A 19,449-nucleotide genomic window follows, 5' to 3' on the forward strand; every position below is an offset into this window, starting at 1 on the left:
ATTCTTTAATGAGTGAGCTGCGAGGGAAGCCTAGTCTACTTGGTGTAGAGTAGGCATATCACTGTTTTTAGCATTTTTTCTGGAAAATGTTACACATTCTGTTGTTTAGAAATCTTCATATCTGCTTTATTTTTAGTAATAGTAGGAGAAATTAACTCATTCTCCACTGTGACTCAAACAGTTGTATTGGATTTCAAAGTAAATTTGATATTAATATTTTTGTGGAATGACCTGTGGTAAAGAATGGAAAGAACACATACTAGAAATCTGATAATCCCTGTTCACAAACAAATCTTTACCGTTACTTAAAAATGTTACATCTGGATATTCAGCATCTTAGTGTGAAAGTGAATAATAATGAATGAATAACAGTGAAGAAAATTTGAAACTGTATTCATGTATGAACAGCTACTTCATTAGGCAAAATAGGAACATTATTGTAAAAACTTGAATAAAATTTTTAAAATACTTTATTTGGCTGCCTTGGGCCTTGCCTGATGGCATGTGGACTCCTCCTGAACTCAGATTGAACCCACGTCCTGCGTTGACAGGATTCCTTATCACTGGGTCACCAAGGAGGTTCAGAATTTTTTTAAATGAGACTGAGAACTGTTTAGTTTTCTTATTGCTATACTCTCTTCATGGAGAGAACTTTTCCTGTATTTCCCCTCTTGGTAGAAATATTCTTTTCTCATTTAAAGTTTTACCTCTTTTCGAATCTTGAAAAGCAGTGTTTTCTATGTGTATAAATTGATGGATATATTTGTTCTAGTGTTCTGATCTTGACTGATCAATTTGATGAAATGCAACATGTCTGTTAGTAAATTCAGGTGAAGCGTGGAAATCCTAGCTTGTATTCCATTTTGTCTCTTGTGTTACACTTCCTCTGACCAGTCTAGTTAGAATTATTTAGTCTTTTGTGTTCCATTGTGCTTACACAGGTAGCTGTCACATAGCACTCCTCCTTGTAGCTGTTTTCTTTAAAATACATGTTTATTTTATGTTTATACTTTCTTAGAATGTGCTGTATGACTTCAGAAGCAGCTAGGTTCTCCCCCCACCCCTCCATACTACTGACTGCTGTATTTTACACAGAATGTGCATATTGCTTTCATGAAGGCAGCAAAACATTGCAGACATGTGTATATAAGACCCTTCTTGCCAAGGGAGCCGTAGGAACAGTCTGTAGGAAGTGTAAAGAGATAGTTCAGCACACTGAAAGTCTGTCAGGCACTTTTCTAGACATTGGGGGCATGAAGGTGAATTACCTTCTTCCTGTCTTCCACGTAGTTGAAAATATTACCGATAAGCCTTGCAGTCAAGAGAAAAGGAATCCTAGGTGTAGAGAAAAGCTTTGCTTTTATGAATAATGGTCGTGTTCTGGAATCTGCCTATATTCAGCCTCTGAACTGTTCCTGGATCATCCCTTTCCCCTTGGGATCTTGCCCTCATCTGTTAGTAGATAACCTCTTGTGGGTCAGACGTGATAAACTCTTGTGATGTGGCTAAAGTGTGGACGTGAGCTAGATTATTTACTATTTTTGTATTGATGAGGGATTGTGTAGCCTCCTACGCATATAGCACTGCACATGTTGTATTTTTTTTTCTTAGAGATTTATCTTTGGAAGAGGAAAGATTTATGAAACCCAAAGTAACAATGATAGCTTGGAATCAGAATGATAGCATTGTTGTCACAGCTGTGAATGATCATGTCCTCAAAGTGTGGAATTCTTATACTGGACAGCTGCTTCATAACCTGTTGGTAGGTAGTTTTATAACATACAACAAATAAAGATTTTTTTTTTTAACTTAAAAAACCTGTTTCATTTATATTATCAAATGAATAGAAATTTGTATATATACTAATGTATAAATCACTGTAATTAATGCATTTTCAAAAGCCCTTAGATACTGTGACAGCATGGGCTTTTAATTTTAAACTTATAACTTGCAGACCTTCCTTAACTATATGACTTTGTTGAATAAAGGGACATGCTGATGAAGTATTTGTTTTGGAGACACATCCCTTTGATTCCAGAATTATGTTATCTGCAGGACATGATGGCAGCATATTCATATGGGATATCACAAAAGGCACCAAGATGAAACATTATTTCAATATGGTAAGTGGGGGGAGTATGTGTCTCCATGCCTGTTTGCACTTGTTTCAAATGTTTGGATAAGGACATGTAGCCGAAACCGATCTGCATGTTTTTGGCAGTTTGTATTTCTAGAGATCAGGGTGCTACTTTATTTAAGGCTGATAAATATCTGATAGTCATACATACAAACGTACATATGTAAGTGAACTCTCTATAACTAATTCACACGAGGGAAGGATTTTCAAAATTTATTTATTTAGCTTTGTATCTGTGAATGTGTTCCTGTGTTTAAATTGGCAAAATTATGTATGGTAATTCACACTTTTTCACTATTTAAATTTATTAAAATACCTGCTAATAAAAAATAATATTCAGTAAAGTCCTCTCAGGAGTCAAACATCATTTTTTGTTTCCTCAGTTTTTTTCTTTTTGCACACAAATATTTGAAAGCCAGATTATGACCTTATTGCATATTTTTAGAATTTCTTATTCATAGCTGCAATATGGTTACCAAAAATCAGCAAATTTAACATTGATAAGGTAGCATTACCTAATCCAGTTTACATTCAAAATTTGTCAGTTGTCCTAAAAATGCCTTTATAGTTATGTTTTACCCCTTGGACTAATTCAGGATCATGCATCATATTAAGTAGTTATGTATTTCCACTTCTGTAAAATCAGTAATCCTTCACCCTGCATATCTTGCCTTTTTACAGACAAGTAATATTATAGGATATTTGTTTTTTCTGGTATTTCCTCATGATGTAATACTGTTGTATATTTTTTGATAAAAAAAATGATAATGTGCCCTCCATGCATTATATTAGGAGGCTAATGATGTTTATATGTTCCACTATTAATGTGATAATTAGAAGTATTTGGTTAAGGTGACATCTGCCAAGTTTTTGCACTAATTTTTTAAATGTTTCTTTTCTTTGTAATTTTTAAGCTGATTTTTTTTCCAGAGACTGTGTAAATGTCTGTTTCCTCATTAAACTTTCACAGATATCAATATCCATTGGAGATTTTCTGATGGCATCATTCTTTACAGAATTATTAGTTGGCGTTCTTACACATAGTTTTTTGTTTTTACTCTTTTCACATACAGTTTTGTAATCCCTTCTCATTTTATGTAAAGAATGCTTTTCAAGCCTTTAAATATTTTTTAAGAATTTGTAAATGTATGTTTGATGGTAAATTCAGCCTTTCTTAGAAGAAAATTACTTATGTAGTTAATTTGCTATTGTTGAGTATTTCAGTAGTTTCTAAAACTTGCACAGCAGCAACAGTTTGAATATATATGGCTGTGTATGTCGATCCCTGATTATTTCCTTGGGATAAATTCTGAGGGGAATGTATAAAAGGACTTATACATGGTTAAGACTTTTGAGACGCACACATTGATAGGTTTTCTAAAATTACTCTTTATGTATATTGAGACCCAGTTCAAAGGCTAATTAATTTTTGAGGCAGTACAGTAGCATCCTACAGATGAGTGATTCTTAGACCTTTTGATTGAAAACCATCTTCGTCCATGTGTTCCATGTTTTTGCTCTTTTTTTTTTTTGACCTTTAAAATTTTAATTTTAATATGCTTACATTGGACAGTTTAACTCTCTAAAGTGTTTTATTTACTAACATTAAATGCACTAAAACAACTCAAATAGCATAAAGTACATTGTTAGGCATCTCTGAATGTTGCATCTCTGTTCAGAATCCTTGGAAAAGAAAGAAGCCTTCTTTAGTTTTTCTGTGGCCTTAAAACTCATATGTACATCCATCTTCTTAATTGTCCTTTAAAACTCAATAGGAACATCCTAAATTTAATCTGTTTAAACAGAAGACTACATTAATTCAGGCTTTAAACAGAATATAATCTAAAATAACCACTAGGACTAAGAGTAACCTGTTAAGTCTCAAATGGACAATGATGATTTTATTTCTAGTCAGACGCCAAAAATTGGCCTTGTAGGCTGAATAATTCTTACCTTTACTGATGACCTGAGAGTCTCCTAATTCTTGGGTTTTAAGCTACTAATGAGACAGTATTTCATTAAAAAAGTAGTAAACGTAGTGTGACATTGAAGTGTTCCCCGGACACAGTTGCAGGTTTGTTTTTTTTTTTTTGCGGCTGCCGCCGCCAGCAACAACAGCAGCAGCAGCCTATTTTTGTTTTATCAGGAATGATTGTGTAGGACTCTTCAGACAGCAGATAAAAAGCAGCGTGTGTCTTGCTCTGCCTAGGTAGGTTTGCCCATTTGGGAAACTTCCTTCTCAGTAGGTACCCTTAGCAGAGCTTTTGGTGAGGTTAGTTGCACATGTGTGGTAGCAAAGTAGCTGCCACCAGTTTTGCCTGACCAGCCCAGGGCTTTTGCCTCCCCACCTGCCTTTGCTTTACTTGGACTGAGAGTCTCAGGTCAAGGGGGCATTATCTTATTCAGCAGGTCCCTAAGTATCCTGATATCTTAATTTTCCCCCCCATTTTGTTAAAGGCACTCTTTCATGTGTGGTATAGCAGAAGTGAATTGTTTTTCAAGTGGGTATTTAGGTATGTATGAGAATTTGTTCTGGCAATGAAAATAGATACTTCTGTTTTGTTTGGGTGGATGATTCCTTTTTCCAGTACTGATTTAGGTTAACTTGTCCTAGATTTTAATTATTATTTATAGGCTGTGACAACAAGTATGTGTAGCTCTATACTAATGAGTTATTGAAACATCTCATTTAACTATAAATTGTTAATACTAAACTAATCGAATATAGAGTTAAAATAACAAGAATAAAGCAGTTTAGAAGTTACCTATTTAAGGCAACATTCATGAAAGTGAAAGTTGTTCAGTCATGTCTCACTCTGCCACCGCATGGACTGTACAGTCCATGGAATTCTCCAGGCCAGAATACTGGAGTGGGTAGCCTTTCCCTTTTACAGGGTATCTTCCTGACCCAGGAATCGAACCAGGGTCTCGTGCATTGCAGGCGGATTCTTTACCAACTTGAGTTATGAGGGAAGCCCAACCTTCACGACACACTTAGAAATTTGTGGCAGTCTGAAGTAAGGTAGTTGCAGGTGTAAGAATTTACATATGCACCCTTGAGACTTTTGCAGCATTACCAATTTTGCATGGTGGTTAGTCATCTAAGTGAAAAGCTTAAACTCCATAAAAGTATTGATTTTAATTCATGAGTAACAAACTTTATTCATTTTTAATCATTTCCCATGTAAGTTATTAATCAATAGATTTTTGTTATGTACTAAAAAGTTTATGGAAGTTTCATTCTCCTGTAAGACATAAAGAAGGCCTTCACTTTGGGTTGGTCATGGCAAATAGATGGGGAAACAGTGGAAACAGTGTCAGACTTTATTTTTGGGGGCTCCAAAGTCACTGCAGATGGTGATTGCAGCCATGAAATTAAAAGACACTTACTCCTTGGAAGGAAAGTTATGACCAACCTAGACAGCATATTAAAAAGCAGAGACATTACTTTGCCAACAAAGGTCCATCTAGACAAGGCTATGGCTTTTCCATTGGTCATCTATGGATGTGAGAGTTGGACGGTAAAGAAAGCTGAGTGCCGAAAAATTGATGCTTTTGAAGTGTGGTGTTGGAGAAGACTCTTGAGAGTCCCTTGGACTGCAAGGAGATCCAACCAGTCTGTCCTAAAAGGAGATCAGTCCTGGTTGTTCATTGGAAGGACTGATGCTGAAGCTGAAACTCCAGTACTTTGGCCACCTGATGAGAAGAGTTGACTCATTGGAAAAGACCCTGATGCTGGGAGGGATTGGGGGCAGGAGGAGAAGGGGACGACAGAAGATGGGATGGCTGGATGGCATCACTGACAAGATGGACATGAGTTTGAGTAAACTCCGGGAGTTGGTGATGGACAGGGAGGCCTGGCGTGCTGCGATTCATGGGGTTGCAAAGAGTCGGACATGACTGAGTGACTGGACTGAACTGAACTGATGATCCTTCATTTGATCATTTTGAGAACTAATTCTTAGAAGATCTTTCAAGGTTTGTTCTAGACCAGTGATATCTAAAGTGAATTTTACTTTTTGAAAATATTGATGTGCTTAATGAAAAATTCGTTTTTAAATATTTTTTTCAGAAGTTAAGATGTTACATAGAAATGGTCATAAAATTTTCCATCTTTGTTTCCTAGATTGAAGGACAAGGACATGGAGCTGTCTTTGATTGTAAGTTTTCACAGGATGGACAGCATTTTGCCTGTACAGATTCTCACGGTCACCTTCTGATATTTGGTTTTGGATGCAGCAAGCCATATGAAAAGGTCATTGTACATACTTTCATAGAGCATGTAAATAGTTAAGAACGATGTTTTAAAAATAGGTTAGATGTATTGTTTTGATTTTTTATCCTTTCTAATAAAATTAACTGGTTAATATTTATGTTCTTTAACATGTTTAATCCCCAAAATTTCAGTCTGTAAACTTTCCATTTCTAGATTCCTGACCAGATGTTCTTCCATACTGACTATCGACCACTGATTAGGGATTCTAACAATTACGTCTTAGATGAGCAGACTCAGCAGGCCCCTCACCTTATGCCTCCACCATTCTTGGTAGATGTAGATGGAAACCCTCATCCAACTAAGTATCAGCGATTAGTGCCTGGCCGAGAAAATTCTGCAGATGAACATTTGGTTCCACAACTAGGCTATGTGGCAACAAGTAAGTGCTAAACCTTTAAAAAATTTTTTTTTAAATTTGAAAAATGTGAGTAATAATACAGAGAACTCCTGTACTTTCAGATTTACCAGTCCTTAATATTTTGCGATGTTTGTTTTATTATTCTATCTCTAGATAGATATCATTGTTGTGACCCACTTGAGACTTAAGTTCTGGGCCTCATGTCCATTTACCCCTAAATACTTCAGTATGTATTTTTTAAGAACAAATATGTTTTCTTATATAATCATGAACAGTTATCAAAAATAGAACATTTAACATTTATGCTATTATATAGCTAGCCTGTAATCAAATTTTGTTACTCTAATAATGCCTGTTACAGCTTTTTTTCCCTCCCCAGTGTAGATTTTAATTTGGGAAGTTCAGGTTGTGCATTTTTTAAGAGCACAACATAAATGATGTAGTCTTTTTGGAGTATCATGTCAGGATGCCTATGGCTGTGTTTCATCCAGTTATTGATGATGTTGACTTTGAACACTGGGTATCTGCCAAAGTGCTCCACTCTGAAGGTTTTTTCCTCTTTGTAATTATTTAGTAACTTGAGTAAATAACCTATTCCTTTTCTAACTTTACCTGGAAGTTTGAAGATCCATTGGTAATTCTTGTCTGAATCAGTTGTTGTTCTGAAGGTTGCGAAATGGTTTTCCAACTCTTTTATCATTGCTTCTTCATTTTATCATTAGCTGACCATCTACTATTCTCCCATTTATTAAGTTTTGGTCTGGATTTCTGGGTTGTTATATAGTGTGTTAAAATCCAGTACTGTCATTACTTAGTTGCTCATGTTATCCTTGGATTTGGCTGTGGAAACCCTTTAGGCTGAGTTTTGTGTCCTTTCCCAAGTCCCCATCATTTCCTTGAACACTAACTTTCTGGCAGAGGAGGTTCCAGTTCGATCTTGTCCTTCGCCTGTCTTAGCCAAGGGCAGAGGTGTTTTGCTTTGTTTTGTTTTTGTTCATAGCAGTGTAGCATTTTCCTCTGGTATTCTTGTACTGAGCAAAGAAAAAAAGATACGTGTGTGCAATGAAGTGGTAGGGGGTACAAGAGGGAGGGGACGTGTATACCTGTGACTTGATTCATATTGATGTATGGCAGAAAACAACACAACATTATAAAGCAGTTATCCTCCAATTAAAAATAAAAAAAGATACTTTTGTTTGGATGAGGATTGATTTGCTGAAACTTGAAGGTTAAAGATTTACAATCACCATATGTTTACTCTTCCAAATTCTTTTTATTAGTTTGATTAAATACTTTATGTACAACAAAATTCACCACTTTTAAGTGTGTAATTCAAATGAATTAAGAAATGTTAAGACAGTCATGTAAGCCACCACCACAATGCAAATAACAGAGCATTTCCAGTGCCCCCAGAAATTCTCCTGAGCCTCTGTAGAATTATTCCTCTCCCTTCTCCTGGCCCCTTTTAATGACTGTTGTTGTCACTTTAATTTTTCCTTTTAAAGGAATTTTATATGAATGAAATCATACAATATGTAGTCTGTGGTGTCTGGCTTCTTTAACTTAGCATGGTGCTTTTGAGATTCATTCCTGTTGTTGCAGGTATCAGTCTTTTTTTTTTTCCCCATGTTTAGTGATCATGTACCATTGCGTGGATATACATTATTTATCCATTCACTAGTAGCTGGAGAACACTTGGCTTTTTCCCATTTTGTGGCTATTTTAAGGAGTGCTGAAATATCCAACTATCCTGTGGATTTGTCTAATTTTTTTCCTTCGATTCAATCAGTTTTTGCTTTATTGTTTTAAAATTCTGTTATTATGTAAATACACATTTCAGATTGTGCTCTTGGTGAATTAATTCTTTCATCATTATGAAATGTCCCTGTTTATTCTTGGGAGAGTATTTCTTGTTTTGAAGACTATTTGTTTCATATTAATGTAAATAATCCAGCTTTTTAAAATTAGTGTTATCATGGCGTATCTTTTCAGTTCTTCTAACCAGTCTGCATACTTTAGTCTTCCCGCTTGCTCCCAGACCCTGACCTCTGTCTCTCCACTCAGTGTGATTTCTGGATGGTGTTTGGGTTCCCTCTCCTTGGTCTGCAGCTTGGAAATTGCCTCCAGGCTGTTACCTGGAGCAGTCCAAAGACTGGACTCTTGTCTTCTCAGGGGGCCCAGTTATCCAGTATTTGAAAGCCCTTCTTTCTTGTATTCTTTCCAGTGCTGTAGTATTTTGTAGTGAAAGAATACTGTAGCATTGAAGCCTTCTTAAATATTTGAATGGTGGTTGCATTATGCCAGATAGAAACCAGTATCATTCTTGATGGTGTTCGCCAAGCTTACATCTAAGTTCAGGGCCAGGAGAGAAGTGTAACATGGGTTTTGGGGGAGAGGGGAGAGGATTAGAAGTCTCCTTTTCTCTTCTTTTCCCTTTGGTTCCATGTTGTGATCTTAGGAATGTTATGTTACTCCTGGTTCTAATGAAAGTCTTTTTATCCTTTTAGATTAGGGCTCCACTTCTGCTTTTCTTAGCTCATTTTTTTTTTTTTTTTTGACAGTCATCAAAAAAGCTTCAGTAATTTTTATTTAGCTCTTTTAGGTTCTTCATTGATTTCCGTAGTAAAATGGAGATGTTACCTGAGACACAAGGGAATCTAACTCATGTAGTAGGATAGAAGTATTCTTTTTTTCCCTGAAATAGTATGACATTTTTCAGTTTCTCATGTGTTACTATGGATGCAAGTATACAAGTATATCTTTGCATTCTTTTTGCCTAATACCCTATTAATCTCAATTTGTTAGAATTCTGCTTATAAGCTTGTGTGGTTGGAAGGTCTATGTTCTGTGTTCAAAGAAGGTGTATTTTATGGTGGGAGGAAAAGTAAAGAATTGTTTTTGTATGAAAATGTTACTGTCTTAAGTACGTTTCAAGACCCCAAAACCATCCAGCACTTCTTCTCCATTAACACTAACTATGACTGTATTAAATATCTCTGAAAATGTATTATTTGAAAAATAAAGAAGCAAAGACACTTAAAAAAATCTGATTTTGTACCTGAAGAATTACAGCTGCAGTTCGGAGTGGTCATTTGCTGAAGGCCAAAAAGGTGTTACTCACTCTTTTTTATTTCTTAAGACTAAGGAAATGCCATTGCTTTTCTCTACATCAGAGACTGAGTTGTATAGAAAACTCAGAGGTATACAATGAAGTCCAGTTGATTCTTTGTTGATCTATTATAGTCAGAGACCTTGGGAAATAAGATTTAATGAAATAATTGTATAAATAAGAGGCATTGATCTGAAACAGAAAAACAAGATTTTCGCTGAAATGTGTTTTCCTCTACTTACTTCGACGGATTTCAGAAGCTCTGTTGAGGTTTTTGTGGAACTTAGTACTGTAAAGTTGGTTTTGAATCTTTTCTCTCACTTAATTAGTTGTGAAAATAAAGGCTCTCTTTAATGATTATTTTTGGAAAACAAGTCTTCTGACAGTTGCTAATGTCATTTTAATTGTAACTTGTTGAAAGGTTTTTTTTCCATCTTTGTATATATTATGATTTGATATTCATTCATTGAATTTGCAGGTGATGGAGAGGTAATAGAACAAATTATAAGCCTGCAAACCAATGATAATGGTGAACGAAGCCCAGAGCGCAGTGTCCTGGATGGAATGATAAGACAGTTGCAGCAGCAGCAAGATCAGAGAATGGGAGCAGGTCAGGAGGCTATTCCAAGTGGACTTTCAAATGGGGAAGAAACACCCCGAAGAGGTAAGAAATACAGCAGAGGTATTTTGCCTTAACATGGCTAGATTGAAATTGAAGAATAAATGAAGTCATTGTCCCTTGCATGCAGTGTGAAAAACTTTAAGCAGTATACATTTACAACTTTGAGCAGAAGTCTGGAGGATAGCTTTATGAGGTATAAGGTTGATGGACTAACAAATGAACGTTTGAATTTCAGGTACTTTGAAAGGCTGTTGAAGTCTTTTTGCTCTAAAATAAGAGTATTTACAAAATTATATTGTTTTGAGTTAAAAAGAGAGAACAAACTGTTTTCTAAAGGAAACATTAGGCTTCCTTTTTATATAATCTTTTAAAAAGTTAATTGAGTAGAGCCCTAATGTTTCTTATAGAATTAGAAAGCTTGCAGTGAATTTCAGGGCAGAGTACTTAATACTGGAATGTGGTAATAATTATAATAATGGAAATAATCTAGAAGAGATGGTGATTGTTATGCAGCTGAACTCTGGGAAAGTTAAAACCCTGTGGAAGATTAGAGCTTTTTGAGTCCATAAAATGCTATAAAATTTCCTATCTCTTTATTGCTCTGTGCTCTGTTCTGATCAGTTTCTTCAGCTCTTTCTGCCCTTTCACTCTTGCTCTCTTTCATCTTATCTGCCTCATAACTAGACTAGATTTTTTATTATTATTATTTTTTGTTTTGCCACATGACTGATGGGGTCTAGTTTCCTGGCCAGGAATCAAACCCAGGTCCTCGGCAGTAAAAGCAGAGAGTTGCAACCGCTGGGCTCCAGAAAACTCGGAGAGCTTTAGATTTTTATTTGAAGTGACTGTTAGGTCTGGAAGTTTCATTAATTCTCTTTAAAATCAGTGAGTTATACTTTAAGTTTTACTTCTTTTATATATTTAGTTGTTTTGGTTTCTAGCAGCACAGAATTGTGTCTGTCAAAACTTTGTTCTTGGAACCCCTGGTAGTTGAGTGACTGAGACTCCATGCTGTTGGTGCAGGGGGCCTGGGTTCAATCCCTGGTCAGGGAACTAAATCCTGCATGCTACAGCTAAGACCAGGTATAGCCACGTAAATAAGTAAATACTTAACAACAGCAACAAAACTCTCAAATTTTGTTATTGACATAGTCTTATTGGTTCACAGATGCTCTTCATTTTCTTTTTTTTTTTTTAATCATGATAATAATACACATCTTTTTATGTGGTCCTGCCCTATTTCCCTCTCCCAAGATGATAATTCTGTTGATCCTTCCTTTGAATTCTAAAAATAGACTTGACATTCTTAAATGTATTAATAAAAAGCATTTGTTTTTAAACTTCATAAAAAGGTTTATAAAGGGAACTTTGTGTCTGATTCTTTGTGACCCCAGGGACTGCAGCACTCCAGGCTTCTCTATCCTCCTCTGTCTCCTGGAGTTTGCTCAGATTCATGTCCATTGAGTTGGTGATGCCATCCAACCATCTCATCCTCTGTTGTTGCCTTTTCCACCTGCCCTCAATCTTTCCCAGCATCGGGGTCTTTTCCAATGAGTTGGGTCTTTTCCAGTGAGTTGGCTCTTTGCATCATGTTCCAAAGTATTGGGACTTCAGCTTTAGGAACAGCCCTTCCAATGAATATTCAAGGTTGATTTTCTTTAGGATTGACTGGTTTGATCTCATTGCTGTCCAAGGGACTTCTCCCAGAGTCTTCTCTAGGACCACAATTTGAAAGCATCAATTCTTTGGCGCTCCGCCTCTGTGATCCAGCTCTCACAGTCATACCTGACTACTGGAAAAACCATATAGCTTTGACTAGGCAGATCTCTGTTAGCAAACTGGTCTCTGCTTTTTAATATGCTGTATTGGTTTGTCAGGCTTTTCTTCCAGGGAGGAAGCGTTTTTTAATTTCATGGCTGCAGTCACCATCTGCAATGATTTTGGAGCCCAAGTAAACAAAATCTGTCACTGCTTCCATTATTTTCCCATCTATTTGCCATGAAGTGATGGGACTGGATGCCATGATCTTAGTTTTTTGAATGTTGAGTTTTAAGCCAGCTTCTCCACTCTCCTCTTTCACCCTCGTCAAGAGGCTCTTTAGTTCCTCTTCACTTTCTGCCATTAGAATGCTGTATTTTTAAGATTGATCAGTTATTGCATTGGATTAGTTTTGACTGTTGTGTACTCTGTTGTATGCCTATATCTGATTTTATTCACTCAATCTCTTGATGGATTTGTGGGTACTTTTGAGAATTTGCTAATCTCAAACAAATGATATTAAGAGTCTTGTATGGTTCTCATATACACTTGAAATAATTTCTGTCTCTGGTATTCTTTTTCATATATTTTAGAGCAAGTTGGAGATACTGTGAACTTTATCCCTTCAGACATGATTCTGTATCTTCCAAGAACCAGAAACATTTTTATACGTTCATAATACAGTGATCGTAGGTCAACAAACTATAATACTATACAGTGTACAAACTATAAAATACTGCTACTTAATGTACAGTCTTCATATTTCATCACTTGTTCCAAAATTGTCCTTCAGGGCTTTTTAAAATTTTAGGATTTAATCAAGCCTTAGTTGTTGTGTTTAGTTATTATCCCTCCTAATTTAGAATAGTTCCCTCATGGCGTTGGTACTTACGAGAGTGCAGGCCTGTTATTTCACAGATTTTCCCTCAATTCCCTGAATGTGTCTAATTATCTTATAATTGGATTCAGGTTCAATATTTTAGGCAAGAATACTGGAGAAGGAAATGGCAACCCGCTCCAGTACTCCTGCCTGGAAAATTCCGTGGATGGAGAAGCCTGGTAAGCGACAGTCCATGGGGTTGCAAAGAGTTGGACATGACTGAGCGACTTCACTTTTTTACTTTCTGTAGTTTCTTTTGGAGAAGGAAATGGCAGCCCACTCCAGTGTTCTTGCCTGGAGAATCCCACAGACAGAGGGTCCTGGTGGGCTACAGTCCAGAGGGTCCAGGGGTTGCAAAGAGTCGGACACGACTACACAACTAACACACACACACACACATAGTTGCTGCTGTGTTTATCTCAGTGCATCAGAGCAAGTGATACAAGATATGTATGAATTCTTTTCACACCTTGCTTTTTTCCTTTACAGTATGTTCTATAAATCACTTCTATCCATTCATAGAACTCTTCTTCATTCCTTTGTATAGCTTCATAGTATTCCACTATGTGGAATAACAGTTCTTTGTAATTAATCTGTTTATGGTCACTCATGTTACTTTTCATACTTTCAACAGCAAGTATGAAAAGTAACCTGAGATAAGTTACCTGTGCATATGTTTTCTTCAAATTGGAGAATAATGCTGTGACTTGGGCAGTTAAATTTAGAATTTATTTTTAGTTCTAAATGCAAAAATTGTTTCTTAAACATCAGTATGTTTCAATATAAATTTTGGATTAATAGAAGGCTCACTTAACAATTTTTAATAGATGAAGTATAGTGTGTTGTGCAGTACAAACTGGTTCACATTTGATCAGTAAACAGAATGTTGTATGTAGAAGAGTGCAGAAGTTGCATTCACTCATGTTTGAATTTTATCCTGGGCACGGAGAGCTGGCGTATTTGAAGTAAAATTGAATAGCCTCCTTCAGTTCAGTTCAGTTTAGTCGCTCAGTCATGTCTGACTCTTCGCGACCCCATGAACCACAGCACGCCAGGCTTGCCTGTCCGTCACCAACTCCTGGAGTTTACTCAAACTCATCTCCATGGAGTCAGTGATGCCATCCAACCATCTCATCCTCTGTTGTCCCCTTCTCCTCCTGCCTTAAATCTTTCCCAGCATCAGGGTCTTTTCAAATGAGTCAACTCTTCACATGAGGTGGCCAAAAAGTATATAGCCCCCAGTTAGTAGCAGGGTCCTCTTCACTCTTCTTTTTTTTTTTTTACTTTCTTTAAAAAAAATATTTTTAAATTTGAGTATAGTTGCTTTACAACATTGTGTTAATTTCTTCTGTGCAGCAAAGTGAATAGCTATACATATAGATATATCCCCTCTTCTTTGGAATTTCTTTCCATCTAGGTCACCACAGAGCATTGAGGAGAGTTCCCTGTGCTCACCCTGTATTTTAAGGAAACAAGTACTTGCCTGGGCTTCCCCCCACAACCCCTCAGGGTGGTCTCCATCCTTCGTGACTTGCAGCTCCTGGAGGTTACCCTGCGGCCTCCTGTGAGCCATCCCAGCTCTGCGCAGGCTCAGGGCTCCGTGTTGTCCGCATTGCTCTGTTACCCGAGCTCCACTTCAGGTGCTGCCGGCATTTCCCCACTTCACATTTTTGTGAATTTTTAATAATGGTCTCTGGCAGGCTGCCTGCCCGAGTGGCTTAGATTATCTCTTTAGGTCATAAATAATGTTTGTTATTAGATCTCTTATTATCAAGCCACCACAGTTTGAGACATCTATTTGCATTGCTGATTTTTCGAGAAAGATGATATTTTAGCTTGCACTTTTGAGGAAGGCAAGGTTTTTAGGACTGCAAGTATAACATTATTATAGAAAATGCTTGTAACATAAAATTCAGAAAGTCTAGTAAAAATGGAAAATGATGTTAATAGTCATGTTTTGTGTTCTACATTTTAATCTCAGTCACATTAAAAGTTCTTTTTTCCAAAGTTTTTTCAGTAGATCTTTTATTTTGGTTCGTATCATGTTAGGAATGTATATGCACATTAGATTGAAGTTTGTTTTGCAGTCATTCTTTACAACTTTTTCCTAGGTTTTAGAAGACTAAGCTTAGACATCCAGTCTCCTCCAAATATTGGTCTGCGTCGTAGTGGACAAGTGGAAGGTGTCCGTCAGATGCACCAGAATGCTCCGCGCAGTCAGATGGCTACGGAGCGTGACCTGCAGGCCTGGAAGCGAAGAGTGGTTGTCCCAGAGGTACCACTAGGCATATTTAGGTTTGTTTTAGGATATCTATTAATAATTGTTTATATCTATGAAAATATATCTATATGGTTATTTACACATAGTTAAATTTTTAATGGTATAAATAATCATATACATATATTTTAGTAATGGATTGGGATATATTTTAATTGTGGTAGGAAAATGTCATAAGTGTTCTCTAACTTTTTACTGTGGTAAGTTTTTTCATAACTCATCTTGTTTCATCTACATAAACACCTGCCTTTTCTTCCTTCAGTATTATTTTGAAGGATGTTTCAGACTTCCATTTTGTCCAAAAGTTTATCAGTATGTAATTTCTAAAGATAATTACTTATCTTAAAATAAAACCATAGTGCCATTGTCATATCTTTAAAAAAAAAAAAAACAATTCCTCAATAGAACCAAATAGCCAGTGTTTAAATTTCTAGTTATTCCAAATGTCTTATTTTTAGTTTTATGTGAGATTATTTCGTAAGTGGTAAAATTCCATCAGAAGGCACATAATTTCCTTTTTTTTTTGTGGTAGCAGGTATTGATGCTGACTACCCTAGATGCATTAATTCTTTAGAGATTATAAAAGAGTGATATTTCAGCTGAGTTCTTTATTATCTTGGATACTTCTAAACAAAAATTTACCCACTTCTATTATTTGATCATCTAGTAGTAAAGTTTGTATAAAAAGCAGGATACTGCTTGCTGATTTTGCTTTATTTACCTTCAAAATAAAAATTTATTCCTTTATGTCCTAGAGTGGCCAGTTCATATGTGTTTGTGTTTTTCACTGTATTAATCACACTGTTGTGATATAGCTATTTCTAATGTCCTTATTGATATTTAAGTTTTTCCATCTCTGGCCAGGAGGAGCTTCTGCAAGTTGGCCCTGGAGTCCTTTTGAAATGATGTAGTAGCCTTGCATATCGTCTTTGATGTCAGGCATGACAGGGTTACAGATTGATTTTGTAAATTTCTTTACCTAGATCTAGGATCAGTCTTTCCTCTTAAGTAACCCTATTCTCTTTTAGGGAAAAATGATATCTCCTAAGTATGCTGTGGATGGTAGGATTTTCCTTGTACTGAATTGTACTATACTGATTTTCAAGTTACCACAATGGAGGCAGCAGATACTATTTTTGTTGATATCTAAAACCTTTCAGCATTCTGTCATGTTTGTGTCTCATAATAACTAATACCTTGAAGATAATTTTGTGTAAGTTTTCGTTTAGCCAGAAGAGTCAGGGATTAGTATTTTATGATACTTATATTTTATACAGTGAATTTAAGAATGTTTATAAGTATACAGTAAACTGGTGAAAAGCAAAATCTGAAATTGGGATAAGAAATACAGAAAATCACCACCATGTATGTAGTATGCTATAATTAAGCCTTAAAATTTGTCTTGAGTTGCATGATCATTGAAACTGAAAGTGTCATTTTGCTATACTTTTTGTTGTCAAAATCAAGGGAAGCAAACAGTTATCAGAAATGAAAGTCCTAAAGAATAGTTCCTTAAACAAGCATTTCTTTTGTTTTTTCTAAATACTTTTATTTATTTTTGGTGATGCTGTATCTTCCTTGCTGGGTGCAGGCATTCTCTAGCTGTGGCAAGTTGGGGCTTCTTATTGTGGTGTGCAGGCTTCTCATTGCAGTGGCTCCTCTTGTTGCAGAGCGCAGGCTCTAGGGCACAGTCTCCATAGTTTTGGTGCATGAGCTTATTTGCTCCAAGGCATGTGGAATCCTCCTGGACCAGGGGTTGAATCCTGGTGTCCCCTGCACTGGCAGGCAGATTCGTATCCATTGTGCCACCAGGGAAGTCTCAGAATTCCCTGGATTGGAAAGATCCCCTGGAGGAGGGCATGGCAGCTCCAGTATTCTTGGCTAGAGAATCCCATGGACAGAGGAGCCTGGCGGGCTACAGTCCACGGGGTCACAAAGAGTCGGACACGACTGAAGTGACCTAGCATGGCATGGCATGGTTCTGTTTGGGGCTAACGTTCAGGTATATAGTTTGTCTAAATCCAATAAATAGAAATTATGTTCATTCTAAATGAATGAGTGAATCACATATATGTATTGTGATCTTTCATAATGTTACTTTTCTTAACTGACCACCTCACATAGGTGTGGAATCACATACAGTTGAGCGTGGTGCTTTTGAAGATCTAGAATCTTCCTTTGCTTTATTATTGATTGAAAATAAATTGTGTGTAGTGGTTCACTGTCAAAACAAAGGGAGGTGTACAGGTATAGGGTAGGAGTTTGATTTGGCTACAAGTGAAAAACCTCATGGTAGTTCCTTAAATACATATACTGCTGGTGAAATTGATTACTTGTGAAGGGGAGTCTGATTTAGAACTCCCCTGTGGATAATGTTTGGCTGTCATATGAGTGTGGGCTGCTGATGTATTTTGAGAAAAAAGTGATTTCCTTGGAAATCAGTCTTTGTCTTTATATCATTTATGCTTATACTCATTTCAGTGTTTACTTATATCTTAGAGCATGGGTACAAAGTCAGTTTTGAAACTTTTCTCGTGGAATTTTAAAGTGAGCACACAAAGCATAAAGCCATGTTTTCAACAACATATTTGAGAAAAAAGACATTTAGTTACTTGAACTCTCTAGTGGTGAAGAAGGAAAATGATCTTCATTGCCAAAGACCCCTTGCTCTGTAATTTGTCACAGCAGCATTATAAATTTTCTTTTGTGTCATGTGAGTGAAATATAGGTGATTAGAAGAACCAGTAACATTGCTGTTCTGGTTTCTAGAAATTATAAAATGAGAAGTGTTAAGTTTGGAGAAGGATTCTGCTCTTATTTTTTCTTTAGAGACTAGAATTGCAATTTTGAAAAATCATAGGTATATTTTGAGTAGCTAATGTGAGAGATCCTGTTCAGATTGGTCCTCATAGGGCCAAGCAGAACATAAATGAATGAATATTTCTGTGTTAGATATGAAAAATAGGACCTCCTAGTTGCCTGTAAGATATTGTTTATATTAAGTTCCTTGCAAACTACTGTTTGACTTAAGTTTTATTATAACTTTAGGAATTTTCTTAATAATTAAAAAAGTAACTTATGATTCCCAGAATTGTGCTTTTTTTTCTCTATATATCCTTTATTTATCTGTAACTAATATAACTGGGTACTTAAATTTGTAGGAAGTTGGAAGACTTCAGAATAGAGAAAGGTGAACAAGAAAGAAATCTTTATATAATTGGAAGAAAGAGGAAGACTCTCCAGTTCTCACAAAAGGTAACCTAAATTCCATTTTCTTAGGAATAAACAAATTAGAAATTGAACTGAAATTTATAGTTTTCTTTTTTATCAATGCGAATATTAGTAATATTTGTCTTCTATTTGGGATTTTAAATGGTAGACATAAAGTTGTACAGCTGTTAGGAAAAGTGACTTGAAACTTGCAGGAAGTAGCCTAATGCCTGAGAGTGCTAAAGGATTCTAGAAAATTATTGTCAGGACTTCCCTGGTGGTTAAGTGGTTAAAACTCCCCATTCCCAATATGGACGGCCTGGGAGGCTTGGGTTCAATCCTTGGTCGGGGTACTGAGATCCTGCATGCCTCATGGCATGGCCTAAGAAGAAAAAAGAAAAAATGGTTACGCTCTTAATAATCACTAGAACATTATGAGCCCATCAAAAGCATTTTGTTTCCATTCTCAATCACTTCTCCTTTCTCCTGAAGGTAATCAACTATTGACTTCTAAAGATGCTGGTTAGCTTTGTCTGTTTCTGATGTTTTTTAAATCATGCATTTATTAAAAATCTTAGATATCTAAAAAATCTTAGGTATGTGATCATGCAAAGCCCAAACCCACTTGAGAAAAATCTTATTCCTTAGTGTTTAATTGCTCATTTTAGATTTTCATAACTATCATATATGAAGCATTAGCAAGTTAATGGAATTTACACAAAATATATGCAAGATAAGTGCTACAAAACTGTGGGGAACAATGGTTGTGTTTGCAGGGTATTCTCTCTCAGTTGATCATTTAGTCTTGTGGCCGTATCATG

At 36.2% G+C, this 19,449-nt stretch overlaps 1 protein-coding gene across 1 annotated transcript in view; it reads left to right on the forward strand.

The window, feature by feature from the left end:
• The window catches only part of BRWD1 (bromodomain and WD repeat domain containing 1), a 124,709-nt gene that overhangs the window by 40,701 nt on the left and 64,559 nt on the right, over positions 1 to 19,449 (forward strand). The window contains exons 14-20 of the mRNA XM_043874485.1: positions 1,612 to 1,762; positions 1,989 to 2,123; positions 6,264 to 6,392; positions 6,567 to 6,792; positions 10,359 to 10,544; positions 15,252 to 15,435; positions 18,580 to 18,673. Coding sequence (XP_043730420.1) covers positions 1,612 to 1,762; positions 1,989 to 2,123; positions 6,264 to 6,392; positions 6,567 to 6,792; positions 10,359 to 10,544; positions 15,252 to 15,435; positions 18,580 to 18,673 — 1,105 coding nt within the window. The remainder of the gene's footprint in view (positions 1 to 1,611; positions 1,763 to 1,988; positions 2,124 to 6,263; positions 6,393 to 6,566; positions 6,793 to 10,358; positions 10,545 to 15,251; positions 15,436 to 18,579; positions 18,674 to 19,449) is intronic.

The sequence above is a fragment of the Cervus elaphus genome, chromosome 19 (assembly GCF_910594005.1).
Source record: "Cervus elaphus chromosome 19, mCerEla1.1, whole genome shotgun sequence".
Classification (NCBI taxonomy): domain Eukaryota; kingdom Metazoa; phylum Chordata; class Mammalia; order Artiodactyla; family Cervidae; genus Cervus; species Cervus elaphus.